Genomic DNA, 20,083 nt, shown 5'->3' with positions numbered 1-20,083 from the left:
AGACATAGATTAATGAGTAGTAGTTACGATTTCGAACGGCGATTATCAAAATTTATCGTTAGAAACAGGAGTGGATTGTAATGTAATATTATACTACACACGAGTTTAGTATGTTACAATACAAGGTACGGGTAAAGGTCTCTGCTTCACCTTTTGCCTTGAGATTAGAGCGGAACTGATCAGAACGGAATGAAAGACATCGATAAAGAGAAGGGTTTACCATATCGCTCACTCCTCTCAACAACGTCATATCGCTCACTCCTTTCAAGAACGTCATAAATAAAATATCGACAATTTTCAGTTGTGCATGTTTTCGGAATGCCTAGAAAATGCACTATATCCCAACAAAAGGGGCATGTTTTTATCTTAATATTTACTCGCTACAGGGCAGAAAGTGTTGTTTTTGCATTTTGAAGAAAAGGTATTGTTTCATTGTTTTTTTAAATAAACTAAATATTTTTCAAATGGAGAATCTTCAGGTTTTACCTAAAAAGATCTGTTGCACAGTAAGAAGTTCAATAAGTGGCTTGATATTTATTTTAAATACATTTCATTACATTTTTTTAAAATCAAAAATGGAAAATCAATTTTTTTGATTTATGACGTTCTTGAAAGGAGTAAGCGATATATAATATTTAAAAAAAAACTTGATTTTTCAGAAGATCGTTTTTAAAGTTAAAAAATATAATAAAATGTATTAAAAAGAAATATAAAGCCTTATTGAACTTTTTACTGTGCAAACAGATCTTGTTAGGAAAACCCTGAAGGTTTTTTCTCCATTTGAAAAATGTTGAGAATATTTTTAAAAAAATGATAAAACAATACCTTTTCTTCAAAATGTGAATACAACACTTTGAAGTGTTTTATTCACATTTTGGATGCACATTTCCAGTTAATTTTGTTCATCAATTAATACTCTCATTTAAAACAAGATAAAGTGTTATTTTTCTTTGACAACTACCATTTCCAAATCCACACCTTCATAAAAAAAACATGCTTTTAGTACTACGTCATTCTGGTACCAAATGTCTCAGTATTTTACTCATATTTGTTTATAATGAGGTCTCTTTTATGATTGTTGTAAATTTTGTTAATCAATAAATAGTCTTATTTAAAACAAGATAAAGTGTTATTTTTCTTTGACAACTACCATTTCCAAATCCACACCTTCATAAAAACATGCTTTTAGTAATACGTCATACTGGTACCAAATGTCTCAGTATTTTACTCATATTTGTTTATAATAAGGTCTCTTTTATGATTGGTTTTTTTGTGCTAACATTGTATGTTAATGGTGTATGTCGATTTCAATATGTATTTTTCGACATAAATGAGTCAATAATGAATAATGATTCATTGAGATTGTGTTGCTAGTAATTTTGTAATACACAATATGCAATAATTACAAATAATAAATCAATGATATTACAGTGCTTAAAAAGCGATGTTTGTAAATTAGTAATGATACCATAAATTTTAAATTTATGAAAATATCTTTTTGAAAAATAGAATTTTATTCCAAAGACTTGGTAGTTACATTAGTATTACCTTATTCATACTGTATATACCTTATTTAACCAATGCGTTCTACCCGTCCTAACCTATGGCGCGGAAACAATGACTCTGACCAAGCAATCCTCCCATAAGTTGCAAGTTGCACAGAGGAGCATGGAGCGAATTATACTTGGAATAACATTAAGAGACAAAAAAGGAACGATTGGATCCGACGCCAGACACAGGTCTGTGACGTGGTAGAGAGAATTGCTTGGCTGAAGTGGAAATGGGCCGGTCACATAACCAGAATGACCGACGACAGATGGACGAAACGCGTTCTAGTGTGGAGACCGAAGAACTAGAGGCCTCAAGGACGTCCACCGATGAGATGGGTGGACGACATCAGGAAGTTTGCTGGAAGACAGTGGATGGAGACGGCGCAGGATTGGGAGGAGTGGAGGATGAAGGGAGGGCCTTTGTCCAGCAGTGAACCTCAACGGGCTGATATATAAAGATAACACTGCATCATATAAACGATGTTCTCATGATAGAAAAAAAACCCTATCAGGCTGGTTCCAACCATAATGTGTGGAAGTGAATCATGGAGTTTGCAAAAGAAGAATGAAATAGACTGAATGCAGTCGGAATGCGATCTCTCAGTGCGTCAAAACATTGTATGATAGATGTTCAAATGATGAAATAAGGAATTAATGCAAGGCTAAGATAAGCATTATCGATAAAATTAAGAAAGATGTTAATTAATTTTTAAATAAACACAGATTTTTTGAGTCTACTAAGTTGTATTTTATTTTTTAAAACACATCAAAATCAATATTGTGACAATTGTTTCGCCTAGTTATGGGATTTTGCCAAACTAGGCAAAATGCCATAACTAGGCGAAACAATTGTCACATTATTAATTTTTATTTGTTTTTTTTTAATAAAATATAACTTAGTTGACTTAAAAAAATCTGGGTTTGATTTAAAAATTAATTCGTAAATTAAAATAGAGTTCTACTAATTAGACGCCAAATTAAAAAAAAATTAAGAAAGGTATGTTGAGGTGGTTTGGGCATGTGAATCGAATGAGTAAAGAAAATATAGTTAAACAAATTAACGAGGCGAATGTGTTTGGTAATAAAATCAGAGGAAAGACCGAGGAAAACTAGGCATAATCAGGTATTTTAAATACTTGAAAGTGGTCATGTCAGGAGTTGGCGACAAAACAAAAAAGAACAATTGGCGTGTGTCTATAAGAAGACGTATCAATGTGTAAGAGAGGAAAATTGTGTGCAAAAACAGATTGGTGTGGCGTTCTGTTTTCTCTGCCTACCCTTGGAAAAAGCGGCGTGATGTTTAATTAGTTTATATAAGGATACGTCAAGACTTATCACCGTCATTATGAATGGTGACAAGATGACCTGAAAACAATCCTGAAAATCTGAAGAAAAAAATCACGAAAAATAATAATTTCAACATGTATTTTTGGAGCAAGCAGCATTTTTTTACGTTTTACCTTAATTTTTTTTTCAAAAATATAAATGAGCGGTTATAAGTTAGTAGGTCGTATAATATAATACGTACGTTAATAGCATTATGTTTTTTTTAATATTAATATTTTAAATTGCAAATCATCGATCAATATCCTTAATACCGTTACAAATTAAAAAAGGTGTGTATAATAATAAACGTTATAGACTAAACTGTTCCCAGAATTCTGGGAACAGAGTGAATGGTGCACTAAAATCAGTTTTAGCAAATAAAAATCTATCAGCGGAAGCTAAACTGGCAGTACACAATGGAGTTCTGGCTCCAACCCTTATGTATGGAAGCGAAGCATGGAGTTGGCAAAAGAAGGATGAAAGCAGACTGAATGCAGTCGAAATGCGATCGCTCAGACGAATGTGTGGGAAAACGATGTTTGATAGATGTTCGAATGATGAGATAAGGAAAGAATGTAAGGCTGAGATAAGCATTATCGATAAAATTAAAAAAGGTGTGTTGAGGTGGTTTGGACATGTGGAGCGTATGAGTGAAAAAAGAACGGTTAAACAAATTTATGAGGCGAATGTAGTTGGAAAAAGAAGCAGAGGACGACCGAGGAAAACTTGGCACAATCAGGTATGTCAAATACTTGAAAGCGGCCGGGTCAGGAGTCGTAATAATCGTCGGGTATGTATGAGGAGATGCATGAATGTAGAAGAGGCAAAGAATGTTTGCAAAGACAGAGTGGGGTGGCGCTCTATTCTCTCTGCCTACCCCTGCGGGGAAGCGGCGGGATGGTTAGTTAGTTAGTTAGTTAGACTAAACTGAACTATTGTTTATTATCTAGGACGTATAATTAGCTACTCAGAAATAATTAAACAAGCTTTTACATTTTAAAGTATATTGAATACAAAATTTAATCAAATTTTACTCGAGATTTGATATTTCTGTTTTACCATTTTCCTACATACCGCCCTTCTTCGAGGTATGTTTACAAATTTATAATTTTGTAATTATATTTATAAGTACACTTACTTACTTATTTTGTCTTACTTATTTATGTGAATGACTTGATGTAATTATTCATTAAAACTCCCGAAAAAATACAGGATTGGTTTGTTTCTTTCATAGTCAGTCTCCACCTGTCTCTATCCTCCGCTCGTTTCTAACTCAGCATATCTACAGCTAAAGCTACAGCTTATGTTATCCTCATGCATATAGATCGTCCTCAATATATTAAAGTATTAGAGTTTTTTAAGTTTAAAAATAAAATAAAAACTTGTAAAATACCACTTTTGATTTAAGAATTTAGGTCAGATCAAAAAAACTGTACTGATACCATTTTTAATTTAATAGGCATATTTTTTATTTATTCAAGTACGCTAAATTCTCAACGCAAAGTATACATTTTTTTTACTTAACGCATTTTGCCAATATAGAACCGTTATCACCAAGAACTGGTTTATAAAATACTCTTTGAGATTATCAAAGAGAAAGTTTTATACAGAAAACGAAATTGAATTTTTATTTATTGATTGGCATTAACTTTGTACAAAAGATTTCAACATAAAAATTTAACAATTGTATAAAACCACTTTTGAGTTTATTAATGTAAACACGACTAGTTTCATCAATAGATAATAAAAATATACATTTTGTTATCAGTTTATTTGTAAATCTTTATGGTATTCCACAAAGTTAATAATAAATAAAATAATAAAATACTATCATATGAAAAACATAATTTTTTATTTGAAGTTTTATTTGGTAAATACCACATATACTTTGACACGTGTTTCGACGCATTTCGCATCGTTTTCAAGCATCATGTTAAATTAAATGAAACAAAAATGTAAAAATAAATCCCTAGTAGAGAAAACACAAATTTAAAAACAAGTATTTGGACACACTCAAAATTAAATAAATAAATAAAAAAAATATTATCAATTAAAGTTTTACTCGGTAATTTACACAATTTCTTAAATTATATTATGACACGTGTTTTAGTGCATTTTGGATCATTTTCAAACACAGTTGAAAATAATACGGAATGTATCGAAACACGCGTCCCAATAGATTATTATAAAAAGTGGTATTTACTAAGAAAAATTTAAATGAAAAATGGACAGATATTACCACAAAGTGACTGCCGAATCAAATAATGAAAAATGCTAACTTAGATTGTCGTTTTCATTTTCCCATATGAAATCTAGCGAGGTATTAATATTATCAACATTCTATACAATAAAAAAATAATACGTATCAAATTTATTTGCCTCGCTGATCACATTTTGTTTAAATTTAAGTGGAGAATGTTAGACGATAATTGCATTTTATTATCGATGTCTGGAGTGGGCACACATAACTCGTTATTCGTTCATAATAGCCTATAGTTTCTTTCATCTTCACCTTGGATAAAGTGAACTTGACAATGATTTTGTGGTTTAGGCTATTTGGTTGTACCCATTGAAAATTATTTGTAAACGAAAATTATGCAAACGTTAAACATAGTAGATAGTCTTTTGTCCAAAACAGACATATCAAAATTAGATAAGATTTAGATTTTTTTATTGAAAACTTATCATGCATAAAGACGTCTATTTGAGGTGGTAATATGGAAGTCCGGAAATTTGCATGGTTTTCTATCTATCATATCTATCCTGGTTTAAGTGATCACTTATGTATCACTCAATTTTGGGTACTTTGCCAATTAAAAAAAAGTGATCACTTTTACACTGTGTAACATTTACTATTCTACCCATGATTGACAACCACATTACTCAAATTTCGGAAAGTTGTATTATGTTTCATCTGAAAAGATCGACTGCATGTTACTCCGTCAGCGGCATCTATGGTTAAACTGTAAAATAAAATAAAACCCTTATCCGCACCCAATGGTGCATAGGGCACTGCGTCATATAAACGCAGTGTTATCTTGATCGTTTACACATGAAGGAAAGGTGATCAGCCCTCCGCTTCAGGTACCAGTCCAGGGTAGTATTTAATAAATGTTACAGTGAAAAAATCACTTATATTTATTTTACCCCACTTGGGAATCGAACCCGGGACCTCCAGAACGGTAGCCGAGTGTGCTGACCATTACATTACGGAGGCGGATGGTTGAACTTAGTAAAAAAAAAATAGATGAAATCTTCATAAAATATTTTCACCTCCAATAGACTTCTTCGTTTATGTTGAGATATCTCACCTATGTTCCCTCTCATTGGCTTTGTTTGATTTCATTTCCTTTATTTCATTCATTTTATTTCGCAAACAAATCGGAAGAGTCTCTGTTTAATAAACAGAGACTCTTCCGATTTGGTTGTCAATCATGGGTAGAATTGGTGAATGTTACACGTGTGTTAAGTGATCACTTAACCAAGCCTATGACGGTCGTCAACTATGTAAATGCCCATACTTTCATATTCTTCTTCATCTATGTTGAAATGTCGAAAAATAATGTTAAAATTACTCCTAATTGGAGATAATCCAGATTTGTGATTAAGTATTCGGACACATTCAAAAGGATGTAAATAAATTAAGTGGTCGAATTATAAGCTTGAATAAAATATGAAAATTATGTTTTCTAGCGTTTCATATCGCTCACTCCTTTCAAGAACGTCATAAATAAAAAATCGTCAATTTTCAGTTGTGCATGTGTTCGGAATGCCCAGAAAATGTGCTATATCCCAGCAAAAGAGGCATATTTTTAACTTAATATTTACCCGTTACAGGGCAGAAAATGTTGCTTTTGCATTTTGAAGAAAAGGCATTGTTTAATTATTTTTTTAAATATACTAAATATTTTTCAAATGGAGAAAAAACCTTCAGGTTTTACCTAAAAAGATCTGTTGCTCAGTAAAAACTTCAATAAGTGGCTTGATATGTATTTTTAATACATTGTGTTATATTTTTAAACTTTAAAAACGTTCTCCTGAAAAATTAAGTTTTTTTTTTTATGACGTTCTTGAAAGGAGTGAGCGATATGTTCTTCATTTTATTTCACACTCATTTTATTTCGTTATCTATGTTGATATGTCAAAGATTATGTGAAAGTGATTTATTAATTAACTTATTATGGAGTTATATAAAATTATTTATGTGGAAGCAAAAAAACTGAAGAAGAGCTGCAAATGCATTTTGAACGATAAATTATTGATCAGGAAAAAACATGCACAATTTACGATCAGATGGCTCGTACCTTTCGCGTGCAATTTGGAACTAAATAAAACTATTCTACCGTAAAACTACTGGTTTGCAAAAGTATGAAATATCGCTTTTAGAAATTGTACAATGAAAGTGCACTCAGTATAAGTGCATTCATAACAATGCATTCAAGCGATGCTTCCTAAAAAATACAATGTATTTTTGAAATATATTTTAATATATACATTTTTTCCTGGGATCAACACGACTGCTTCATAATTTATACATTTAGTATATAAATATACAGGGTTATTGGTAATTCGATGTGTTCCAGGCGGGTAGGGGTATGCAAATGCAAGAAATATAAATATGACAATGTATGGCCGAAAGTTAAATTTAGTTTTAACTATGTTTTTTTTTTTTAAATATAGGTTTTTATACCTCGATATATAGATACATAGACATGACTTGGCAAGTCCCTGTATGTAGTGTAGTGTAGTGGTGTAAGCGCGTTTGATTAATACGCTGAAGGGCTTTGGTTCGATATCTAGGGGATTCAATATAAGTGAATTTCACTGTAATATTGATCACTCTTGTATTGATACTTAAGTGCAGAATTGATCACCTTGTCTTCATGTTATTAACAATCAATATAACGCTTTCTCGATGTGATGCAGTGCCCTATGGACCATTTGATAAGAATAATGGTAAGAAGAATATATATATATATATATATATATATATATATATATATATATATATATATATATAATATATATATATATATATATATATATAAATATATATATATATATATATATATATATATATATATATATATATATATATATATATATATATATATATATATATATATATATATATATATATATATATATATATATATATATATATATATATATATATATATATATATATATATATATATATATATATATATATATATATATATATATATATATATATATATATATATGTATATATATATATATATATATATATATATATAAATATATATATATATATATATATATATATATATATATATATATATATATATATATATATATATATATATATATATATATAAATATACTTATACATATATGCATAAGTATATAAGGAGTTGAAAATTTTGAGTAGTTTGGTTGTCATAAGAGAATGCTGAATGTTACACGTATAAAGAGTGATCACTTAAACCAGCGTGTGACATGTCGTAAGCTCAGACTTCCATATTCTTCTTCATCTTTGATGATATGTCAAATAATAATATTCCATATTCTTGTTCATCTGTGTTGAAATGTAAAAACGCAGAAATAAGTTGGGAAACCCAGATTTGTGAACAAGGATTTTGACACACCCATTTTGAATGACCATAGTTGAACTGGTAGTGCAAGGCCTAGATATATATCCGCATAGGACAATTATTCGGCATATTTTGAATAGTGTACGCACATAGGAAATGCGGAACCGTTTTCGGTTTTTATGCTTACACTACAAGTGATATAATCCAATAAACTGGGCTGTCATTGTGATCGGGGAAGCGAAAGTCGTTACAATAAAGGCATTGTTTAACTCTATAAAGGAGACGTCGAAAAACCTAAGACAGTTACGAAATTGTAAAATAAATTAAGTGTTTTTCGTTTGTAAAGGCAGATACAGTTGGGCTCATATTAATGTCGACCATTTCCTTATCAAGATATTTTTTAAATTTACTAACTAACCATCACGCCGCTTCCCCGCAAGAATAGGCAGAGAGAATAGAACGCCTAACTAGTCTGTATTTGCAAAAAAAAAAAAAAATCGCCTCTTCCACATTCATGCAACTCTTCATATATCCGCCGATTATTTTGTACTCCTGACACCTGACCACGCCTAACTGTTTAAAAACATGATCATGCCAAGTTTTGCTTGGCCTTCCTCCATATATATTATTATCAACTACTTTCGCCTCCAAAAACCAACAACACATGGTGGATTGACAGCTGGGAATCGACATCGCACGAGGCTTACCTTTTTTTAAAACAGGAAACAAGGCCTACACCAAAAAGAAGAAGAAGAAAAAAACTTCCATATTCCCTCGTAAAAAGGGATAGATTTTTCTTATCAAGTTAAGACAGCTTGTACAGCAGGCTCTCAAATAAAATAAATAACTATTTATACACTTTGAAAAGAAGTTCTCTCGATCATAAACTTACATTTCAAAAGAAAATGCTGGCCAACAATAATTTTGCAACTGAAATTTTATGACTGATTTGGACTTAGTTAATCGTTCTTATCCAAAGTCTATATGGTGACAAGCTTGTATCACGTCAAATTTTGATGTTACAGTCATATTATTGATGTTTGTATGGACCCCATACGTTGAAACCGTAATAGTGGTTGGTATATAGACATGTTTTAGTCTAAAGTCTAAGGGATTCAAAATAAGTATTGATAATTATGGAGTAACAGTGGAAATATATTAACTTATTTATATTGAAACAATAGCATTATATGTTTATATATATATTTATACATAAATAATAAGATAAACTTTAGCCAATATCGCTCACTCCTTTCAAGAACGTCATAAATCAAAAAACTTGATTTTTCAGGAGAACGTTTTTAAAGTTTAAAAATATAACACAATATACATACTTAAAATAAATATCAAGCCTCTTATTGAACTTTTTACTGTGCAACAGATCTTTTAAGGTAAAACCTGAAAGTTTTTTCTCCATTTGAAAAATATTTAGTTTATTTAAAAAAATAATTAAACAATACATTAATTCAAAATGCAAAAACAACACTTTCTGCCCTGTAGCGGGTAAATATTAAGTTAAAAATATGCTATAGTACATTTTCTGAGCATTCCGAAAACGTGTGCAACTAAAAATTGACGATTTTTGATTTATGACGTTCTTGAAAGGATTGAGCGATATCAGAATTAAAAATATCCATAACTACAAAATCTGACGGGCTACATTTTTTTTGCTTTCTTTTTTTTAATTCAGCTATGCAAAGTGCGTAAAGATTAGGTATTTTCATGCCAATTACAAAATAAAAGTTGTAAATTGTTGGCCAGTGTAATCGAGAGAACTGACATTCAAAAGTTTGATAACCTCCACTGTATTTTGTTAAATATGCAGTTAGGATAGTTTTGCTTTCAAGTGACGATATGTTAATACGCCTTTGATATTACATAATAGTTTTGGTGTCATAAAAACTGACTCCCACGGCAATGATATAACAAGAATTGGTTTGAATACATTAAGTGTGTCTCGTAGGTTTACGATACTTCAATAATGCGGATATCGCAGAGGTATTTTGATTCTTACAAAAGTTGTGTCAAAAATAAGTGTAAACCCTTTTTTATTATTTTTTTTACAAAAATGTTAATAATATTAGTATATAACCACTCACCAAGATTTTTATGTCTACCGGTTTCGAGACGTACCCGTATCTTCGTCAGGACAATCACTACCACAGCATGCAAACAATACTACTCTACACTACCATAGCATTATTCACACACTTGTAGTTTTAAGTGTGTTCATAGTTTTAAGTGTGTTAAAACACTTAAGTGTGTAAATAGTGTTATGTAGTAGTCTAGTAGTGAAGGGTAGTATTGTTTGCAAGCTTCTGTAGTGATTGTCCTGACGAAGAGACGGGTACGTCTCGAAACCGGGAGTGGTTATATACTAATATTTTTTACATTTTATGTAAAAAAAATAGGTAAAAATGACTAACCACAAAGTAAATGCTTGAAATATTAATATTATTGAGATTTTTTTTGATCCTACTGCAGTATGTATCAAAATAATCATATGAATAAATTATTTTTACTACAGGTGACACAAAATTAATTACCCTATCGGAAGATGTTAATTTTTTTTCAAATGGCGTCATACGCCAATTATATTTGGAACTGGACAGCTGCAGTGTACAAACAGATTGGTAAAACGAGCAGACAGATAAAAGTTTTCAGACAAGATTTTCAATACTGCCTTGAATCATGAGTACAACATTGAATATATCGCTCACTCCTTTCAAGAACGTCATAAATCAAAAAACTTGATTTTTCAGGAGAACGTTTTTAAAGTTTAAAAATGTAATACAATGTATTTAAAATAAATATCAAGTAACTTACTGAACTTTTTACTGTGCAACAGATCTTTTTAAACAAAACCTGAAGGTTTTTTCTCCATTTGAAAAACATTTAGTTTATTTAAAAAATAATTAAACAATACCTTTTCTTCAAAATGCAAAAACAACACTTTCTGCCCTGTAGCGGGTAAATATTAAGATAAAAACATGCTCCTTTTGCTGGGATATAGTACATTTTCTGGCATTCCAAAAATATGCACAACTGAAAATTGACGATTTTTGATTAATGACGTTCTTGAAAGGAGTGAGCGATATATTTTTTAAAATTCAACTTTTTTTATAAAATACAATAAAACATTTAATTTGTTTTGTAAAACTTCCAATTCGATTTGTAAGTCATTTGATTTTATGTAAAAAACCTGTAGCGCCAGATTCTACAAAGAGGAAGTCATTGAAATGGATCTTTTTACAATACTTTCATTTAATAGATTTTGAGATTAAAATTGAAAAAAAAACGTTTGAATCATCATTTACATTTTTATTACAATATTTGAATACAATATCTATTAAAATGGCAGATATTTCTATGTTTTTAACGGCTGGTTTGATTGTGAGACACAAGTACGTACAACGTAGTTAGGCTATTGTACTCGTACTATCCGCTAACTGAACCGGAAAACGATATTTACTTTGAAAGCGAAAAGGAAGCCATAGAAAACGGAGTTGTCCGTAATGATGTGAGACATTTCTATGCAAATTGCCTTACATGCATGACGGGAGGCTATTGAAACTATGGACGACTGGTAAACATCGACTTGATGTTTGTTTAATGTACCCGGTAATGTGTTTACACATGAGGAAGTGGACATTGACCGTCAAAATATTTGTTTATTATATTTTAAAGGTGCAAAGGTGGTTGGTTCAATGATTCCATGAAAAGCTTTTGATCAAACATAATACATAACTAACTAACCATCACGCCGCTTCCACGCAGGGGTAGGTAGAGAGAATAGAACGCCTCACCAATCTGTTTTTGCACGCAATCTTCGCCTCTTCCACATTCATACATACACCTGACTTGACACTTACAAGTATTTGAAATACTTGATAATGTCAAGTTTTCCTCATATCAGATTAATATAGATATAATTGTCATCTATTAAACTATATTTTGATGCCAGACTAATACAAGATGTAAAAATGAAAGAATGGCTAAGAAAGTAACATATATGTGGCGAATGTGAGAGGGAGAACGGAACGAAGATGGTTGAAGCACGATCAGATCAATCAGAACCTAGAATCTGGTGGTGTCTAAAGTCTGCGTAATCGGAGGGGATGTATGACTAGATGTATGGATGTGAAGGAAGCGAGGAGTGTATATCAAGACAGAAGAGTGTGGCGTTCCATCCTCTGTGTGTGCTTGTATAATACGTGGGTTAAACAGTTTTACTTATATAGATGTCCGATTTCTCATTTATCCAAACAAAAATACATAAATAACAATGGCATAATTTTTTTAAACATATAAAAATAGAAATTTAATTATATAGCAGGTGATGAAACAATTATACCATACAAATTACATATGAACCATATAATTATAAATTGAATTGAATTATTACACCGTGTTAAAAAATCGCTGCATCTTTTAAATAACCCGCGTCAAATTGATTTCGTAATATCAATGATAACGGACCACCGAGACTCGATATTTTATTTGGCGAGAACAGTTGCTTAACCATTTAAATTTCAAATATTTGAATTTAATTTAAAACTAGACGTAATGTTATATATATATTCGACATTTTGTAAAACGTGAAAAAAATAATGGACCAACTTTCACTAAACGATTTTATGGTCTCGTCTTCATATTATTAAATAATCAATTCAGTTTAGTTAACTTTATTACCATATAGTATTAAAGCCGAAAATACGAAAAATCGTAACATGATTTTCCTGAAACCAATGTAATATTTACAACATTTTGAGTGTGTCCAAATACTTGTACACAAAATCTGGATTATCTCCAATTACAGGAGTTATTTTCATATTATTTTTTGACATCTCATCAAAGATGAAGAAAAATATGGAAGTCTGGGCATTTACGGGGCTGACGATCGTCATAGGCTGGTTTAAGTGATTACTGTACACACGTGTAACATTCACCAATTCTACCCATTATTGAGTACCACACTACTCAAATTCTTGGATGTTCTGTATATATGAACCAATTTAGAAACCTTGTTCTTGAATCACTAGAACTTCACTAGGGACATCTATTGGTGAGATGTAAAGAAGCTTTTTATTAAGCTTTTTATTTATTTTTTATTTCTTCATCTTTGATGAGATGTCAAAAAATAATGTTATATTTGACATAATTTAATAATTAAAAAAATGTTTTCGTATTGTAAAGAATAAGTTTATAAGAAATGAATATAATGTTTTGAAAAAAAGAGTGATTGAATAGTAAGGAATTTTAAAATATTATAAAAATATTTTGGTGTTTTGTGGTCCCGTGGTTAGTGTTGCGGACTCTTGAGTCAGAGTTTCTAGGTTCGAGCCCACTCTACCACAATTTGATGCCTATTTCTAATAATGAGCCGCTTAGGCTCACAGAAGTATGAAATTGAAGTATTTTTCAAATAATAAAAATACAATTATTTCTCTTTTAAATGTCAAATTCCAAATATATACGCTAAAAACATGTGTGCATCTAGCACCTAACGCGGCCGGATGCGTTTTGAATTTGAACATTTAAGATCTCAGCCTTAAGAGCTATTGGTGGATCATTATATAAAATTATCAATAAAAGTGTAGTCAAATGTATCGTCGTCGTTTGAAAGAGAAATGGAATCTGATTACAATTTTGCTTTTTCCATTGTACCTATCACGTAAACATATTGTTTTTAAGAACGTATATCCAATTAAAATATATATATATATATATTTTTTTAATTTCATCATAAACGTAATTGTAATAATAATAATAATAAAACCCTTATCCGCACCCCAATGGTGCATAGGGCACTGCGTCATATAAACGCAGTGTTATCTTGATCGTTTACACATGAAGGAAAGGTGATCAGCCCTCCGCTTCAGGTACCAGTCCAGGATAATATTGAATAAATATGACAGTGAAAAAATCACTTATATTTATTTTACCCCCCTTGGGAATCGAACCCGGGACCTCCAGTACGGTAGCCAAGCGTGCTGACCATTACACTACGGAGGCGGACGAAACGTAATTATTAATTATATTATTAATATTTAAAGCATTTACTTTGTGGTTAGTAATTTTTTTATTGCACGTTTAACCTCGGCTCGTAACGCATGTCTGTATTGAAAACTATGGTGCATGTTGGTCTTCGGGTCGACCAAAAATCGCATGTGTTAGACATTTTGTGTAGTTTTGAGTGTGTAAATGGTGCTATGGTGGTGAAGGGTAGTATTGTTTGCGTGCTGTGTTAGTGATTGTCCTGACGAAGAGACGGGTACGTCTCGAAACCGGTAGACGTAAAAATCTCGGTGAGTGGTTTTATAACAATTTTATTAACTTTTTTGTAAAAAAATAAATAAGTATTAATAATACATAATTTTATTACTCTTCAGTTATTGAAAGACAACCGACTTCTTCTACTATTATCTCGAGAATCAACCAATATTTGATCACACATTTGATGTCACGGAAATAATAATAATATATATCAAATTATAAGCTAAAATCTGTTCTGGAGGTCCCGGGTTCGATTTCCAAGGGGGGCCAAATAAATTTAGGTGATTTTTTCACTCAATATTACCCTGGACTGGTACCTGAAGCGGAAGGCTGATCACCTTTCCTTCGTGTGTTAACGATCAAGATAACACTGTGTTTATAATGCAGTGCCCTATGCACCATTGGGGTGCGACAAAGGGTTTCAATGAATAAGCTAAAATAATAAAAATGAAAATGATATTTTCTGGCATTTCTCATGTATGTGATTAAAATCCAGGATTCGGACCTCACATACTATTACATAATAGTTTCTTCTCAATGAAAGGCTTATTTTTATCTCACCGATAGATGTTAATAGTGAAATTCTAGTGATTACAGAACAATGTTTCGAAATTGGTTCATAAATATAGAACTTCCAAAAATTTTAGTAGTGTGGTTATCAAATGGGTAAAATTGGTGAAAGTGATCACTGAAATCAGCCTATGATGAGATGTCGAAAAATAATATGATAAAATCAGTAGATTCTATGGTAAAAGCATTGTGAACGTCACAACACTCTTTTTGCTTGGATAACAAGTGTTCAACCTTGCTCTTAATTTATGGATATGCCTTTCCAAACGATACAACAGACTCTGGACACAATAACGCCTAAATGTTAATGCGTATCAAACAATTGTTTAGATAAGACGGATTAAACAAAATATTGACTGATTTATTGCTATTATTTTTTGACATCTCATCAAAGATGAAGAAGAATTTGGAAGTCTGGGCATTTACGGGGCTGACGACCGTCATAGACTGGTTTAAGTGATCACTTTACTTTTACTTCACTTCACTTTTTAATTATTGTCAATTTTAATTATGGGGTCAAATAAATAAAAGTGATTTTTTCACTTTAATATTTATTCAATTCAATTCAATTCAATTCAATTTATTCAACAAAAAAATAATTTATACATAACAAACAATATCACCCTGGACTGGTACCTGAAGCGGAGGGCTGATCAACTTTCCTTCGTGTGTTAACGATCAAGATAACACTGCGTTTATATAATGCGGTGCCCTTTGCACCATTGGGGTGCGGATAAGGGTTTGAAGAATTATTACAAATACTTTTTTTTTTAATCTGACAAGTTTTTCGCATTGTTATGGTATTATGTCATCACACGGTAGTATTTGTATAATATTTGTCATCAAGTAGTTTGAAAAGCCATAAAAATATGATTTCATATTATTTTTTGACATCTCATCAAAGATGAAGAAGAATATGGAAGTCTGGGCATTGACGGGGCTGACGACCGTCATAGGCTGGTTTAAGTGATCACTTTACACACTTGTTACATTCACCAATTCTACCCATTATTATTCTCACCAATAGATGATTCCATTTAATTTTTTATAGGTTGCCTGAAATTCTCTCTGCCTGTTCGTTATATTAAATATATAACGGGCAGTAGAATTTAAAATGAAATAAAATCGTCTTGTGCAATCGATTCGTTGTAAAAAGGCGTATAAAAAAGGGTTAAGGTACACTCACATAGTCGGCCAGGCTCTTCATGCCGTACGGGAACCGCACGCGGTCGGGCACCAGCTGGCCGTAGGAGTCCCTCTCCTTCTCGAGCCAGCAGTCGTCCACGTTGATGTACTCGTAGCCCGCCCTGGCGTAGCCCTCCGACACCAGCAGATCGGTCATGGTGCGGAACAAGCGGTCGCTGAAAGTGCAAGTGGGCAAAGTCACTAACCACACCAATTTTCTTCTTCTACTTTATGTATTAATTGTTACAACATTTTGAGCGTGTCCGAATACTTGTTCGCAAATCTGGATTATCTCCAATTATGGGAGTTATTTTTCATATAAAAACAATAAAAAATATACTATACTGTATAGGTAAAATAATAAAAATGAAAATTATATTTTCTGGCGTTTCTCATGTCGCTCACTCCTTTCAAGAAAGTCATAAATTAAAAAAAACTTGATTTTTCAGGAGAATGTTTTTAAAGTTTAAAATAAAATATTAAAATATTATACATTGTTTTAAAAATAAATATCAAGCCACTTATTGAACTTTTTACTGCGCAACAGATCTTTTTAGGTAAAACCTGAAGATTTTTTATTTAAAAAAATAATTAAACAAAACATTTTCTTCAAAATGCAAAAACAATTTTTGCCCTGTAGCGGGTAAATATTAACCCCTTACTGCATGATTTTTTTAAAACTTGTAAAAAAAATATATGATGTGTAAATTATGAAAAGAAAAGACACGTATTTTTTTATTTTTCAAAAAAAATATTTTTACCTATATAAAATACAAAAAATTATTTTGGTCCAAATCTGGCACGCCATGCAGTTATAGTAAAAAAAAATACATGTACATGACATGGCTTGGAATCGAAAACCAATATTCTTCATGGAAATTTGTAAAGCAATTCCTGTCTTTATTCAGACATAAGTTTATTTTGCAATTTTCGCAAATGACAAAGACAGAATCGGCCTATAAAATTAGGCCGATTAGGAGATTTTGACCCTCTTTACAAAAGTAAAGAGGGTCAAATTCTGGAGAGTCTGGAGATGCCATTACAGAGTTGTCGGCAAAATGCAGACATTTTTTTTATTTCCTCCCACCTATTGCACGTCATGGTTTCGGAAATTAATGGGTTACCTAGATCAGGATTCCAAAAATGACGTGTAGAGGGTAGCTGTACTATAGACATCATCATACATATTCCGATGAATTGTTCTATATCATTTTTCAACAATAAGATTGATATGTCTGGTCTTTGGTTTGTCGAGTACAACCGAGATTCCAAAACTATCTGTTCCAAGATGTCGTCTTCAAAAAAATATTTAAAAAATTGAACAGGAGAATCTATATCGTCAATGTCATTTGGAAACTCTAGATCTTCCAAAAATGCAATATCATCTGGTAATTTACACATATTTCAACTTCTCCACACAAACTTCTTGGTAGCAGAAGTTGAAGGAGCTTCTTGGACTTCGTTTTCTTCATCAGAACTGCTCTCATCGCTTTCTAGAATAATTACATTTTTGGGAGTACTCATTTGGGGGTAATCCTCATTATCTGACACATCATCCTCGCTGTCAATACCATTGTTTGGTATTTCTCTTGCATATTTTGTAGTGTTGTAGAATTTACGAGCGTCCATATTTAAAAAAAATAATTAAAATCGATTAAAATACACTTAACTTGGTTATTGGCATTTACAACTTATTTGACCGTATGTACAATTTTTTTTGACTAGCTGCATGATGGACCATATATGGACCAAAAACATTTTACACAATATTATCCATAATTTCAAATAAAAGTGATCATTTTATTACTTACACGATGAAAATAATATTAAACCATTGTAATATAATTTTTATAGCGTTTTACAAACAAAAAACAAACAAAAAAAACAATTTTGAATATCACGATTGTGCAGAAAATCATAAACCGACAGTTGGAAACAGTCGAAGGCACATCTAGTACAACCAGATACATCTAGCAAGAAGTTTGACAACTAGTAACGCGGATCATAGATAAAACTTTAATATTATCGCCAAAAGCAAGAAATATTCTATCATTTTGTTGTTTTTTAAGGCGAAAGATTATTTTGGATCATATATGAGCCAGTATGCGGTAAGGGGTTAAGTTAAAAATATGCCTATTTTGCTGGGATATAGTACATTTTCTGGGCATTCCGAAAACATGCATAACTGAAAATTGACGATTTTTGATTTATGACGTTCTTGAAAGGAGTGAGTGATATGATAGATTTTTAAAATATAAAATAGTTTTTTTTTTTAAAATTCTTATGCGGAGTAAATATAAAATTTCTAAACACACACTTTTGTTAACACAATTGGAAATTAACTTCAAATCAAGGTGTATTGGGATGGTTTGGGCACGTGAATCCAATGAGTGAATGACAATATTAAAACAAATTTATACGGTAAATTTGGTTGGTAATAGAAGCAGATGAAGACCGTGAAAAACTTGGTATCATCAGTTCTTTGAAAACCTTGAATGTGGTCAGGTCAAGAGTCGTAATAATAGGCGGGTATGTATGAGGAGATGCATGAATGTGGAAGAGGCGATGATTGTTTACATGTTTACATGGACAGATTGGTGTGGCGTTCTGTTTTCTCTGTCTACTGCCTGTAATAAAGCACATGTACAATATGTATATTTAAAAAAAATCAGTAATAATAATCAGCTGATATGTATCAAGAGATGCATGAATTTGGAAGAGGCGAATAATGTTTTCAAAGACAGAGTTTTGTGGTGTATCTTAACTGACTCCTGCGAGTCAGTTAAGATAATTTAAACCAGCCTATGACAGGTGATAAGCCCTGTTAACGCCCAGATGAAAATTCATTCATCTATGTTGAGATAGTTAGTTAGTAAAGTTCGAATAAAATGCCACCTCTTCTCGACGATTTCCAAACGATAATGAAAACAAATTATCGTTACGCAATAATTCTAGCTAAATTAATTGAAATTATGAGAGAAAGTGTCATTTTTTGCCGGCTTTAGCGTGAAATTTGAATTAAAATTCTCTCCATTTGTGAACCCATGCGTGTCTAACCAGACGTTATAAGTAACCGAGTTACATAATGAAATGATAGATTCACCAGATCTAATTTGGATAAAAAAATATGTAAAAAGATTATTATATTTTGAATATTGAAAGCATTAACTTTGTGGATCATATTGATATATTATTTTGAGAAATAAAAATACTTTGTGTTTTGATCCACTCACATTTTTATTAACCAACTAGTTTCGGCCACAACCTGTTGCCCTCCTCAGGGTTTCATTTATTACTAGTAATAAATGAAACCCTGAAGAGGGCAACAGGTTGTTGCCGAAACTAGTTGGTTAATAAAAATGTGAGTGGATCAGAACACAAAGTATTTTTATTTCTCGAAATAAGATTATTATTATCAATATTCCAAGTCCCAGAAGTAAAAACTATTTTCAAATAGCAAATCTTTGACTATTTAAGGGTAAAAAATACTTGAATCTAAAGAAAAGTTCATCTTCGAGAAACCAAAATGACTTTACAATACTAACTAACTAACCATCACGCCGCTTCTCCGGGGTAGGCAGAGAGATTAGAACGCCACAC

At 31.5% G+C, this 20,083-nt stretch overlaps 1 protein-coding gene across 1 annotated transcript in view; it reads right to left on the bottom strand.

Moving 5' to 3' along the window:
- LOC148302903 (alpha-N-acetylgalactosaminidase-like) overlaps nucleotides 1-20,083 on the bottom strand; it is a 118,870-nt gene that overhangs the window by 38,785 nt on the left and 60,002 nt on the right. Inside the window, exon 3 of the mRNA XM_088270866.1 lies at nucleotides 16,485-16,659. Coding sequence (XP_088126992.1) covers nucleotides 16,485-16,659 — 175 coding nt within the window. The remainder of the gene's footprint in view (nucleotides 1-16,484; nucleotides 16,660-20,083) is intronic.

This window comes from Brachycentrus maculatus, unplaced genomic scaffold (genome assembly GCF_059751285.1).
Source record: "Brachycentrus maculatus isolate JH-2025_06_01 unplaced genomic scaffold, ASM5975128v1 h1tg000398l, whole genome shotgun sequence".
In the NCBI taxonomy this organism is placed as follows: domain Eukaryota; kingdom Metazoa; phylum Arthropoda; class Insecta; order Trichoptera; family Brachycentridae; genus Brachycentrus; species Brachycentrus maculatus.
This window is presented reverse-complemented; position numbering and strand designations above follow the sequence as displayed.